Source organism: Colias croceus, chromosome 20 (assembly GCF_905220415.1).
Source record: "Colias croceus chromosome 20, ilColCroc2.1".
Lineage (NCBI taxonomy): Eukaryota > Metazoa > Arthropoda > Insecta > Lepidoptera > Pieridae > Colias > Colias croceus.
This window is the reverse complement of record NC_059556.1, coordinates 7,767,225-7,781,115: the sequence shown is the minus strand read 5'-3', so window position 1 is coordinate 7,781,115 and position 13,891 is coordinate 7,767,225. Positions and strand designations below refer to the sequence as shown.

Sequence of the window (13,891 nt, the reverse complement as noted above, 5' to 3'; positions counted from 1 at the left end):
ATGTAAGTTATGAATACCTACTATAATAACCGTTAACTAGATACAAAGACTTGATAACTCGTCTCAGGTGTTTAAGGAAATGCCATCTTCACCCTAATTACGTCATGAATGTTTTGTAATAAAAATAATGTCCCCAGGTGCCTTATGGCCTCGTTAAATTGCGAAATTTCGTAAACTAAGCTCCAATGGATAATAAGAATACAGAAAACCAAAACCTTTCTAACAGCTACCTATTTACAATTTTTGTAAAATAATTTGAACTCGCTTTTTATTAGCTTCACTTGTAAGTATATTTTGTACGGAACCGACTCGTTTAATCTCGATTTTGACCCACTTTAAATGGACAGATTTAATACAAACTTTGTACACTTTTGAAGTATAGGGGTCAATACGATAATTTCATGTTTTTCTTGTTATCCGTATCATATTTAAAAAATAAGCGTGCGTTTTTTATATAATATATTTATTAAATTTAATATGTCTCTATATTTTACTTTGTTAATTTTTCAACACTAAATTTATTATTTTTTTGATTTAAATATAACCGTAATAAAAACATAAACAATATTGAACATTAAAGTATTACAAATGTCTTTGATCTTAATATTAATTACTTAGCGCTTTTACCGTAATAAGTTTCAAAGCCTTGGGCCTTAGACAAACGTACGTAAAGCCATGGAATAGAAACTGCTAACGCTAATTATTGACATAAGCTCATGACATTTTGGTAATGGTTCGATCACACTACCAACGACGCAGACGACCACGACCAAAGTTCCAATCTTGCCGAAATTTGTTCAAAATCAATATTAAAATCTCCCGTCATTCTGGTACTCAGGAATAAAAAAATTCGAGGTCAATCAATAAAAAGAAATAGGGTTTTTTGCGATTTTCGCCGAGACGGTAAGTTTATCATACAATCACCTGAACCAAAATTGTATATAATCTAATTATCTATAAAAAAGGTTAAATACATTTTTTTCTAGGAGCCACCGTTTCTATGAAAAACCTGTTTGTTTATCCATTGATCTCAAAATTTTTTTTTCCAAACACCAATACGACAGGAAATTCTTAAATTTCATTTTTAATTGTGTTTTGCACAATTTTATTTAATTGCGACTGGATGAAAATTTTGTTCGTGGTCGTCGTTGTCGTTGGTAGGGTGACCGAATCCTTATGCAAAACATCATACGCTTATGTCAATTTCTATCGATAGCGTATTCTATTCCTTGGCGTTTTGCCGTTTGGCTAAGGCCTAAGTGTCGGATTATTCATTCACTTGTAAAGTCGACTTAATTCTTTATGAAATAATTATAAAGCCTACTCATATTTGTGAAGTTTATTACGGGATTATCTTAATAACTTCTAATATTACGACGACTGAACCAATTTTGATAAAATTTAATTCAGAGATAGATAAAAGTATTTTATGTAACTAAGTTTTTCCTATATTACATTTATATTTATTTTCATTGCTTAAGTATGTTACGATGTTTTACAACAGGAAAATTATGAATGAAGTCGAATAATTGAAACAATTAATAAATAAGGTAAGTATTATTCAACTAAACTGTTAACAGCTTTCAACATGATGAACCTAAATTTAACACCCAAATACTTACAAAATAGATTAAAGCGTTTCTCTAAATAATTAACAATATATTTTCAGATAAACCAAAACAATGAACCCAGCTAAAAGGCGTAAAACAATGGAAGTTTTGTCAAAGAAATGTCTAAACAAAACAGGGCTCGTTCACCGCATCATTTTCACCCTTATTTCTGTTATAAAAAACAAATGATTACTAAACTTTCAGGTTAAGGCTGTTCAGACGATGGATGAATAAACTAAAGTTATCGGTGATGAATATGAATGAATAAACTATATGTGAGTATTTTTGTAGAGGAAGTGTTTAAGGATTTTGTTTACTTAGCCTATTTTGTTGAGGTCTTTTGTGAAGTTGTTGTGAAACTATCTACAAGAAATACATAAAAAAATAATAAAGAAATCTTTACTTAAACCGTAACAATGTATTCATAGCATAATGTAGTCCCGTAATAATTTCATGGAGATTAAACTTGAATTCTACACTATGGTAAGGGTTAAAAACAGGTAGGTAGGTACAATTGAAAATTACCCATGTTTTTTAAAGTTTACGTTTTAACGTTTTAGTCAATTGTGTTCCGAGTTTTGATAACCTAAAGTGTTAGTTAAGCTAACCATATACACTATAGAGAAGTCCTCTATAGATTTTGTGTTTTTCTCGTCATTCAGTTTGTCTGAAATGCCAAAATTCTGTGTTTTTAGTTCATTAAAGGTGCGTGCGAGCGGAAACTGTCTCCGGCGGATGCCTTTTCTCGAGCGGCTACACTTTGGCGGCAAGATCAATGGAGTGACGTCATCGTGACTATGATTTGTGATTTGCTGGGACGAGGAAAACGGGGACTTTATGAATGAAGGAAATAACATATTTGGAGTGTTATTGGTTGGCTTATAGTTGTGGTTATTTAGCATTTTATTGTATATTTTTATCTCCCAAGGCATAGATCTCTAAATCAAAAATCATTCAAAGGGTTCAGAAGTCAGTAAATTCGCATATTTAGTATGAATTATATTCAATTAATTTTATTACACCTCGCTCTACAGTTTGCTCTATCTCCAATTATTTATTTTTATTTTTATTTATTTAGCATATATTATATAGAGTACACTATATACCATTATATTATAGAGTACACTTTGCTCTATCTACGGAGATAGAGCAGAGTGTAGAGCATCTATCGTAAAACGCTCCCAATTCAATAGATTACCCAAGGTTAGAACATAAACCTTACTTACTCTTACAAAATACATAATTCATATTCACCCTACATTTGTTTGATACACCGCCGCATAAACAATTACATACGAAATGAAAGCCTTCCTTCCTCAGGGAATTTCTTTTGTCAAATGATCATTCTTAGTATCTCAGTTATTTACCAAATGGCTTTCTATACGGGCTTAAGCTTTTGATCATTTTTATGGAAAATGACAGTCGTATCAGAATAATTATTATGGTAAGATTATTGCGCATTTTGTGCTTTTGTTTGAATTTATATGAATAACTAGTGGTCCGCCCCGGCTTCGCCCGTGGTACATATTTCGCAATAAAAGGTAGCCTATGTCCTTTCTCGGGTATCAAAATATCTCCATACCAAATTTCATGCAAATTGGTTCAGTAGTTTAGGCGTGATTGAGTAACAGACAGACAGAGTTACTTTCGCATTTATAATATTAGTATAGATATGGATACTGAAATTAGAAGTGACAAAGTAAAAAGCGTTTTTCTGTTGAAAATTATAATGATTAAACTACATTATAACAACAACTTACAGCATAATAATTAAATTATTTTTGATAAAAATGTATAATTTTGAAAACACGTACATGAATGTTATACCCAGAGCTTAAGATTCCCTTCATATGCTTAATTGCTTAATATATTCACAAAAAAAATTATTCTGTACAAAAAAATATTCACAACTTAACACTCCTACAATCTCTATTATTTAAATATATTTTCCATTTCCTACACTTATTTGTCAATAAACCCAAAAGTAAATTGAATCAAAAGAAAACTAAGTTATCCCTTGCGGTCCCAAAGCAAATAGAAAGGTGTTGGTAGGAAATTGGTACAACCTGCTCCAAATGAGGGTTAATGAACAGGAGATGAATCGCTTGACCCGTAATATAAATAGAGAAGACTTTGGTATTGAATTCTTTCAATTTATAGAATCTATAGTATGTAATATTATAAAGATGAAGAGTTTGTTTGTTTGAACGCGTTAATCTCAGGAACTACTGGTCCGATTTGAAAAATTTTTTCGGTGTTAGGTAGCCCATTTATAGAGGAAGGCTATAGGCATTAGGCATATATCATCACGCTAAAACTAACAGGAGCGGAACAATGCGGGTGAAACCGCGCGGCACAGCTAGTTGCCAATCCAGTATAGTTTAGTGTGTTAATGTGTACTTACATGATTTTTTACTTATGATTTAAAAATGGTACTTCTCTGTTTTTATACTGGCATAGTTTTTTCTACTCTGGTTCTAAAAAAATGTAAATAATAAAAAATCTGTTTGTCAGAGCATGATTCCATAATTTACTGAATATCCTAAGACACACAATTCACTGTAATATAGAAAATATTTTCTCTTTTCTCTTTAGCGCATACTTTAGCACCTCTTTTCTTGTTAAATTCAATCAAATCTAATATGTATTGTATGGGGAGTTGCGTCGCTACGTGCGTGCACTTTCATACTAGCCCATAGGTGGGAGAGACAAAATAGTTGCGGAGACAAAGTTGCTCTTGTGCGCTAGCTCGAATTTTAGTAGGTAACCCGTAACCGCAGAATATAGTAGCTAAACGCCCGTAACCAAGTTTTTTAAAAAACGTATCTTGATGTTTGACTGTTATAAAGAATGAACTCAAAAAGCTTTTCTACGGATCTATGATAGAAATTCAAGCTGAATATACACATCTGACCTGATTGCAATTCAAAAAGCTACTATTAATCATAGTCTCGATTCAAGTCCGTAATAATATCTCACAGTTTGATTCAAAAATCCGTGTTGCGATGTTTTTTATTCCTAGAAGAAGATAAATCTTTTAAATGCTTGTTATATTTCAATGCTTTTATAAAGAATCAGCAGTGTAGTTATTGATCGAAATAAATTTAAATTTTGTTTGTATCATAAGTAATAATTGTTAATTATAATCAACATCATTATATATTTTGTTCTTTCTGGAGACAGATGCCTTCTATAAAGCCAAGTGCAGGTTGGAACCTAGATGTCACAAAATGTTATCGAACTTTTGGTTCTGGAAAATGCTGGTTTCTTCAGGATGCTTAAACAATGTGCAAATGTAAGCTCTAAAATTACAAAAGATATGATAATATAGATTAAATGGTCTAAAAGTAATTACGCTATCTTAAAAACAAGTAAAGTGAATGAATAAATAACATTCCACCTGAAATAAAAGGATAGTAAACGTGGGAGTCCCCAAAAAGTAGTTAATCGTATTTAGAGACCGACTCGCAGCACGAATTGCTTCATTTACGATTTTTATTTCCGATTAGGGATGTGCGCGTTTATCGATAATATTTATTTTGTTGATCGCGAGTATATTGCGAGTAAATATAATATTCTATTTGACATTTCTTTGTATCATATCATAATAAATAATTATGCATCATCAAAGTTGTAATTCTTTCGTTTTGTTTTTGTTCCACTGAATCATCCCAAGAAAATGAAAGAAGTTGTCAATTATATTTGTAAACATTTCAATATTTTATATCCAGACACGGTTATTGATTATAAAGATGTTTCGTTGTTCTACTACCCATATATACAAAAATTTAAGATATTTTTGAAAACTGGTGTTTTCAAATATTACTTTGTTCAATGGAATTAAACATTGTCATCGATAATTTAAACTATCGATATCCACACATCACTACGGATAATAAGGGCTATCGGTGTATTGAGATTAACTCGCTTTTATAGCTGCAGGTTAGTGTGCATTAAATTTAACGATCCTACTTCATTGTTCCATTGCTCTGAATTGCCCGAGACAGTAACTATGCTGACTGTGCTAATAATTTACTAGTTGGTTGACCGAGCTTGAACTCGTTTCTAAGGTAATTATATAAAATAAGTCGAATATGCGACTTTGTTTGCGTAAAATAAGAATTCGCGTAAAAATGAAGCAGATTTCGCCAACATCTAGACACGCGGCAGCGTGTCAAGCCGAGTTCAAGCGAAGAGAACTGGCGAGCAGCTGCCGTCTGTATATTTACACGAACCATTTCGAGCCACTTTTCACCCCCTTATAACTCGAAAACTATTAAGGTTAAATAAACCAAATTTGGTACATATCAAGAGGACCTCAAGATAAACAAGAACCTTAAATTTCATAAATACAGATTAAACAGTTGCGTAGATATTAATATCCAAAAATCGCAATTTTTAAGACTGACTGACTTATAGACATATACAAAACCTAACCCACTTCCAGATGACCTAGAAAGTTCAAATTTTGTAATCAGCTAGGCAATAGTGAGTGTACAAAGGAAAAAATCAGAAAATACTGAATTTATCTGTATTTAATTTTTTTTTCAATGACATTAATTTTGTTTGTATGGAAAAATGGAAAAGTTTAAAAAAATAGAAAATAGTATATTCACCTTACTAGTCTTAAAAAATAGATCAAAACTAATCAGTGGCCGAAAAAAATTTTGAAATCCATCAATAAATGACTGAGATATAGATTATTGAAGTTTACATATTTTAGGACGAAACATCTGTAGATTCGAAGCGCCTCTGACATCACACTCACTCGCGCTAGTATCGCTAGGGCGGATTACTTCGATTGCATGATTTCTTTATTCAAAACTGTTATTAAACGTAAAATAAAATAAAATTGTAATAAAAATATTGCTCATACAGTTAAAAATAATATATAATTTTACATATATTCACATTTACTTATTCTTTATTTATGAGTGTTTACTGTTTAGTTTAGTTTTAATTTCAGTGTAAATAAATAAATAAATAAATAAATAAAATCTTTATTTTACTTTAAACGTGGTATTCAATGGTGAATGGTGATACAATTATATTAATAAAGCACAAACATGTTCAGCCAATACAAGCATGCAAAAATAATTACCATAAATGGTGTAATGGAAGAAGGCTTCGTCGAAGGTCGAAATGAATAATTTGCGTAATATTAATATGAGTGAAACATCTTTAGGCGCGTTTAGAGTAAAATTTTAAGATCGCGTCATGGCAATAACGTAACGTCATGGAGTAAGGCGACGATTCTTCTACAACGATCTTTGCATCTTGGTAATAGTGTGTGTACAAATTCACGCTGGATGTGTAGAAAATCATGTAATCTTTTAAACAGAAAACGAGTTTAAAAAATTGCAGATAATGACGGGGCAATGTGCGCTGACATTCATAACATACAAGAAAATATAGAAAATAATACTAAACAAACCATACAGAGAAACCGCAAGAAAAAATAAAAAAAATCGTATATATAAAAAGTAAAGTAAATCAACTTTGCAGAGTAAGTAATTTTCTGTACAAAAAGTAATGATATCCTACCAAAAACATAAATGTAAAATTTGGAGCCGAGTTCAATCGTTGACTTAATTTGCCAAAAAAAGAAATGAGATCTAAATGTGTGCCAAGTTCTGCAGACAGTCCAGAAATTTATTTACAAAGATGTATTAAGTTCTTAGGTTGACTGAAAACTCAATTGTTTTATTTTCACTTAGAGAACAATGTTTATTCCAAAATATAACTTTTTTAATTTGAATAATATAATTATTTTCACAAAGCAAACAACTAATGACCTATTGAACCCCATAATTTAATTAGGCTAGTTTTTAGAACCTCACAAAATATAAACAGTATGTAAAACTAGCCTCATCAAATTATGGGGTTCAATAGGTCATTAGTTGTTTGCTTTGTGAAAATAATTATATTATTCAAATTTAAAAAGTTATATTTTGGAATAAACATTGTTCTCTGAGGGAAAATAAAACAATTGAGTTTTCAGTCAACCTAAGAACTTAATACATCTTTGTAAATAAATTTCTGGACTGTCTGCAGAACTTGGCACACATTTAGATCTCATTTCTTTTTTTGGCAAATTAAGTCAACGATTGAACTCGGCTCCAAATTTTACATTTATGTTTTTGGTAGGATAAATAACGACGACGAGACGAATTAAAACCTATCTGTCTAATATTCATGTATTTGTTCTATCTATCTAACTAATTTTCATGTCTTGACCACATTGTTTTATCTACATATAAACTAAATTCTAAGTAAATTGAATTAGCTCCTTTGCTCGCATTTCGCAAGGTCTTACGCCACTAATTACCTTTCCCTTCCACCATATGTATCCTGTCAGTAACACAAACAAAAATAACTAATACCCAGAAAGTACCCAATATTTATCCAACTTAATTACATCCCATACCCTTATAATGACATGTATCACACACAAGCTTTAAAAAACAATTATCAGTGCAATCTAAAGCTCCCCACGCTTGCGGCGACTAATTAGTCGCATGACTTGGCGTCAATCGCTCTGTCGCAGGCGGGTTGATTAAAAATCGTGCGGAAGCAAGGAGACATACTGAAAGTGCTTACTTGACCGGATTAATTGTGTGTCACGAGTGAATGGCGAGCTTTAATGGCTATGCGATATGATATGAGTATGAATGGGTATTGTAGTAGTTTGTTATACGTTTATTGGTGTTCTAGCTAGAAAATGATATGAACGTTGAAACTTTATTACGATAAAATTTAAGCATGTATGTAGCTTTAGAAACAGTAGGAAAACAGCAATAAACAAGGAAATAAACACAGGAAGATCCTCTTTAAACTATTTGCTTACAATTATTATTAATAATTATTACCTACATAGGAACTAACGATGCTGCTGCTAAATTCAGTACCTACGTATTGAAGCGACCAGGACTGAAATCTTCTTCAGTTCTTTCATCTTAAAGAAACTTACCACATTCTACTCACCTCGCGATCCATCTGTTTGCATCCATAAAAACGTTGAATTAGAAAGGCAGGTGTCCATAAACTCAATAAAGACACTCAAAATCGTACAATAAAATTAGAAAAAGTACCCAAGAGACACGCCCTTCGTCTCTTTACGATCCTATTATAAAATGGTCTTTATGAGACGTTTTATTGCTAAAAGACTTAGGTAATTTCGTCAAAGCCGAGATGAGATCTGGAGTTAAATAGCTATTAAAACTTTTGAGAGGATTTCGGTCAGTGTAATTAAACCATTTCAATAGGGCACGTTATATTCGTTTTAATTAAGGTTTTGGTTTGGTGATACCGTTTCTCAGTTTATTGTTACAGGATTTGAAGAAAGACCTGTTAAATAACCATCATGTACGTAATATGTTCTTTTCTAATCAGAAATTTAATCCATACTATTACTAATATTATAAATGCGAAAGTAAACTCTGTCTGTCTGTCTGTTACTCAATCACGCCTAAACTACTGACCAATTTTCATGAAATTTGGTATGGAGATATTTTGATACCCGAGAAAGGACATAGGCTACTTTTTACCCCGGGAAATAGGATAGGTTTTATCCCGGAAATCCCACGGGAACGGGAACTATGCGGGTTTTTCTATGACTGCGCGGGCGAAGCTGCGGGTGGAAAGCTAGTTAATAATAAGCTATAGTCCTCTCCTTTACCTTTTCTATTCCTTTGTGTTGTTATTCTAGGTTTTGCAGAATGACCTGTTAAATTTTCATCATTTACCTACATAATATGTTCATTTCTAATCATAGATTTAATTAATAAAAGCTATAATCCTCTCCTTTTACTTTTTGTATTCCTCTGTGTCTTCTGGTTTTTCTGTAGTTTACATTTTCGAAATTCTTTATGTATTCGACTTCACCTTTGTATCGGACCAAGTGAAATGACGCGCATCCTCCAAATTTCTAGCACTATTTTATAAAATCGGGTACAAGTACACAATTTTGAACCTTAATCCATTGAAATAAGCGATAAATATAAAATATGATCGAGGTATCAATAAAAGGGGTATTCAATCAAAACGTATAAACAATAGATATAAAACAAGCGAACTGGAACACCCTCTAGGATTTGGCGGACTCGACGTTTTGTTATGCCTGTCACCGTATACAGGGTGTTCGAAAACTTGTCTTTTCGTTTTGATTATTATCTTACAATCAATCTGTTACATAATTAACACATATATTTTGAAAGATTTTATTATTTATTTATTTAAATACTTTATTGTACTGCCAACAAAAAATTTGATTGTTTTTCTTATACACAATTTAACGTGAAAGTTTCAATCATGTAATTCAATCATGCAAATTCAGTTCTACTTCTTCTAACCTTATTATATATCTTTCACTATTAGAAGACATGTTTCATTCTACACTATATTCTACGTAATGAAGCATTGTTCATTAAAAATATAATTTTCCCTATAACTTTAAATTGAATATTATTTGATAATACTGAATAGACTATAATATTAGAACATCCTGTATATCTTATTTTATACGACTAGATACATAAGTAGAGCTGCCCGATACAGAATCAATCACACAGCGGGACACACACCTGATGTCTGTCTGTCAATTCGTCAATATGTTTGTCTATACATAGTATAGCAGTTTGCTATGCATTTACTAGAAATATATTCACTTCTTGTATTAAAATCTCTCTAATATTATATTTATAAAATTCTCGTGTCGCTGTGTTTGTAGTTATACTCCTCCGAAATATAGACCGAATCTCATGACGTTTTGTGTGTTACACTAAAATTTTATGTAATTTGAATAAGAGTAGCTCTCGTCTGTTTTTTGGATATTTGGTTGTCTACAAAAACATAATTTCAAATGTTTTCTCAAAGGCTCTATATAAATTACCTTGTAAATTTTCCTTACTTCTAATACACTAAATATTAAACTGAATTTTCCATTTTTCAATTTAATTTTCAATTAAATTCATTCACCTTATAATATATCGTGATATGGTTTCGTGCGAGACAACAATTTGTAACCTCTTCGACCAGAACCGTAAATAACACTTTAAAATATGTAGCTTGAAATCAAGCGATTAGCTGCTCGAATGAAATTACATTTATCCTCATGTGAACTATTATTTGTAGAATTATTCGTGTAATATAAAGTGAATTAATAAAATTTTGTTTTCACTTTAATTGTTCACTAACTTCACATTTAAATTTCATGTTACTTTATCTAAAATTCTAAGTTGTACAAAACCTGTATTTTAATGATAGATACTTCATAACACTGATAAGCCAGAATAAGTAATTGCTTAAAATATTTAAATAACAAAAAGAAAAGTTGTATCACATGGTGTGATTATGGAAAGTTTTTAACAATTTACATTGAAAGTATGAAAGTTCAAGATATTGAAAAAAATGTGTGCGTGTACTAGCTAGTGTACACACGTAAGAAGTGAAACTTCTTTACAACCTTATTTTTCAAAAAAATAATATTTTACTATATGCAATTTTACAGATAATATCACGCGTGATTTTACAGATAATCACGCGTGGTAGGGATCAGAAAAAGATGGCGCGTAACGAAAAAGCGTTACACTAAATTTTTTCCAACCCCGCTATAGAAGTTTCACTTCAATAAATAAAAGAATTTAGAATATTGGTCATTTATTTAATGAATATTAAAGAATTACAAACCCAATAAAAAATTATAAACATTTTGTATTAATGTAATATTTTTGTAAGCATAGTGTAGTTAGTCTCTTGTTTTGGACTTGTTGGAGTCAATAAGTCTAAATTACAAAGCTTCGGTTCGACCAGATTTTTTCTGTACATCGAGAGGAATTCATATGCAGGTCGAAGTTGCTCTATTTGCACGTCCTGTAAAATCAACAATTATTATTATTATCATTATCTATAAATAATAATATCATAAAAATATAATACATATACATTAGGTATTTAGATAAAACATTAGATATTTGCTGTTTTAGCGCATGCTGATAATGTCCCTGGTCGCATATTTATTATATTTTAAAATTCATGCATATTAGATAGATGTTTTTTTTAACCGACTTAAAAAAAAAGAGGAGGTTATCAATTCGGCCGGTATGTTTTTTTTATGTATGTACACCGATTACTCCGAGGTTTCTGAACCGATTTACGTGATTCTTTTTTTGTTCGACGCGAGATGGTGTCGAATTGGTCCCATACAAATTTAATTCGGATAGGCCCAGTATAGTTTTTATTTTATGAGCATTTTTGTCTGTATTTGTAAATGTTGCAAGTGCAAGTTTGAAGTCGGTTGTTTTTAATGCAGTTATCACTTGTGTAAAAAACACTACTTATTTCATATTAAATATACATTAGTTTTATTAATAACTTACCAAGTCTCTTTTATATATTATGGCTGATATTCTTCCCCAAAGGACTTGTAACAGAAATACTCCATAATCTGTCTCTAGTAGATGCAAAAGCGTCGGTGAATCTAAAGTTTTTGATTGATCTGAAAAATAAAACATAATATCAAAAAGAATAAATGAATAAGTTTAGTATTCAGTCAGTTCTTATGTCCGTTGTTAAATAAAGCTGATTTGAGCTATAGTTGTTTCTATTTAGTATAATTGTTTAATTTTCTTATTTTGTACTAGCTATATTTCACGACAATTATTATCAACTAGCTGTTGCCCGCAGCTTCGCTTGCGTGGAAAAGATAAATTTTCATCCCCTATTTTACCCCTCCAGGGGATGAATATTCTAAAATCCTTTCTTAGGGGACGCCTACGTTATGACATCTAACTGCATGCCAAATTTCAGCCCGATACGTCCAGTGGTTTGGGCTGTGCGTTGATAGATCACTATATCAGTCACCTTTGAGTTTTATATATATAGATTTGTCCATCATCTATTACGAAGTATAATTTACCAATGGCTCACTAACATTTTCAAAAACTTTACTAAAGACTGATAAGACTATCCAGATTTACATTAAGTATATGATGTCTTCAAAAGGCTACTCAGCTACCAAAGAAACAAGATCACATAATATATATTCTATGCTTTAAATCAACCATCTATATGAAAACATATCTACATACTTATATCTTTCTCATTGCTACTTAAATCAAGCAACTGTTTATAGCATCCTGTCACACCAGGCACCGCCTTGGACCAGATGTCAAAAGGTTCGTCTGTATGGTACCGAAGGCGGATCACCTCCCCTGGGACCTTATCGATTATGTCATCAAATCGTTTGCCGAAACGTTCCTTTATCATCCATTTTAGGCCAGCCTGTAAAAATAGATATATTTGCATGGTTGATATAAATATCATATTTAATATGAGTATACTATTCTACATGCAAATGAGAAGTTCTGCAAAAACGGCAAAGCTACGGAGGGCTACGGAAAAGCTCAGAAAATCATGAAACTTGATTTGAATTCTCTTTACGTTTTTACGTATGTAATATACAGTAGTATTATTATATTACTACGTAAGCTTTTTGTAAGGAAAGATTAGATTTCTATGTTTAAATACCATAAACTATTCTTACGATATTGACAATTCTTTCACCAGTAAAAAGCTAAAGTGTTCATAATTTTATAGGTTAGGTCATTTCTAGTATTATTTTATTTTAATACAATCTAGCAGCAAGGAAAGAGAGGGATCACTTAATTTATATATTTCTGCTACATAAGATACACAAATACCTCATCAACTTCACTAAAATCCACTTGATAGCACGAGAAATTAGTATCGAGTTTTCTAGAGAAATTCGTGTCCGGTATAACAGCGACCACGTGCCACGGGCCTATAGCCTTCTTTATATCGAAATCGGTTTTAAACCCGTCACAAAACTCATGTTCTGCTCGTATTATAGTGAAGACAGAGAGAAGGAGGATGATACGATACATCGTAAAAGACTGAATTAATGTTGGCTAGGTTTATCTTGAGTGGTTTAATTTTGGGGGATTAAGAATGGTATAGACGGGACGGTAATTGACGTGAGTTAATGGAAAAATTGAACAAGCAAATAAGTCTAAATTGTCTGCATTGAGATTTACATTTTTTTTCTGTATATAAACTCTGTATACAGTCAACTAATTTTTGTTTAAGATTAGAATGTTAATCTTTGTTAAGGGGTTTCATCGTTATTTTCTTATAATACTTAAATAATTGAAATAATATTAAGCTCTACATCAATTATTTATTTAAGTACCATTCATTATTATGTTGTTCCAAATTTGACAAAATACGTATCTTCAAACTATCGTTCACGATTCTATAACAAA

The 13,891-nt window shown here is 31.3% G+C and overlaps 1 protein-coding gene across 1 annotated transcript; it reads right to left on the bottom strand.

The window, feature by feature from the left end:
- Positions 1-11,255: 11,255 nt before the first annotated feature.
- LOC123701052 lies at positions 11,256-13,513 on the bottom strand. The gene is made up of 4 exons (XM_045648465.1): positions 13,310-13,513; positions 12,698-12,890; positions 11,987-12,105; positions 11,256-11,480 (listed from the first exon to the last, which is right to left on the bottom strand). The coding sequence occupies exons 1-4, from the start codon at positions 13,511-13,513 to the stop codon at positions 11,325-11,327; spliced, it is 672 nt and encodes a 223-aa protein (XP_045504421.1). The 3' UTR covers positions 11,256-11,324.
- Positions 13,514-13,891: the final 378 nt, after the last annotated feature.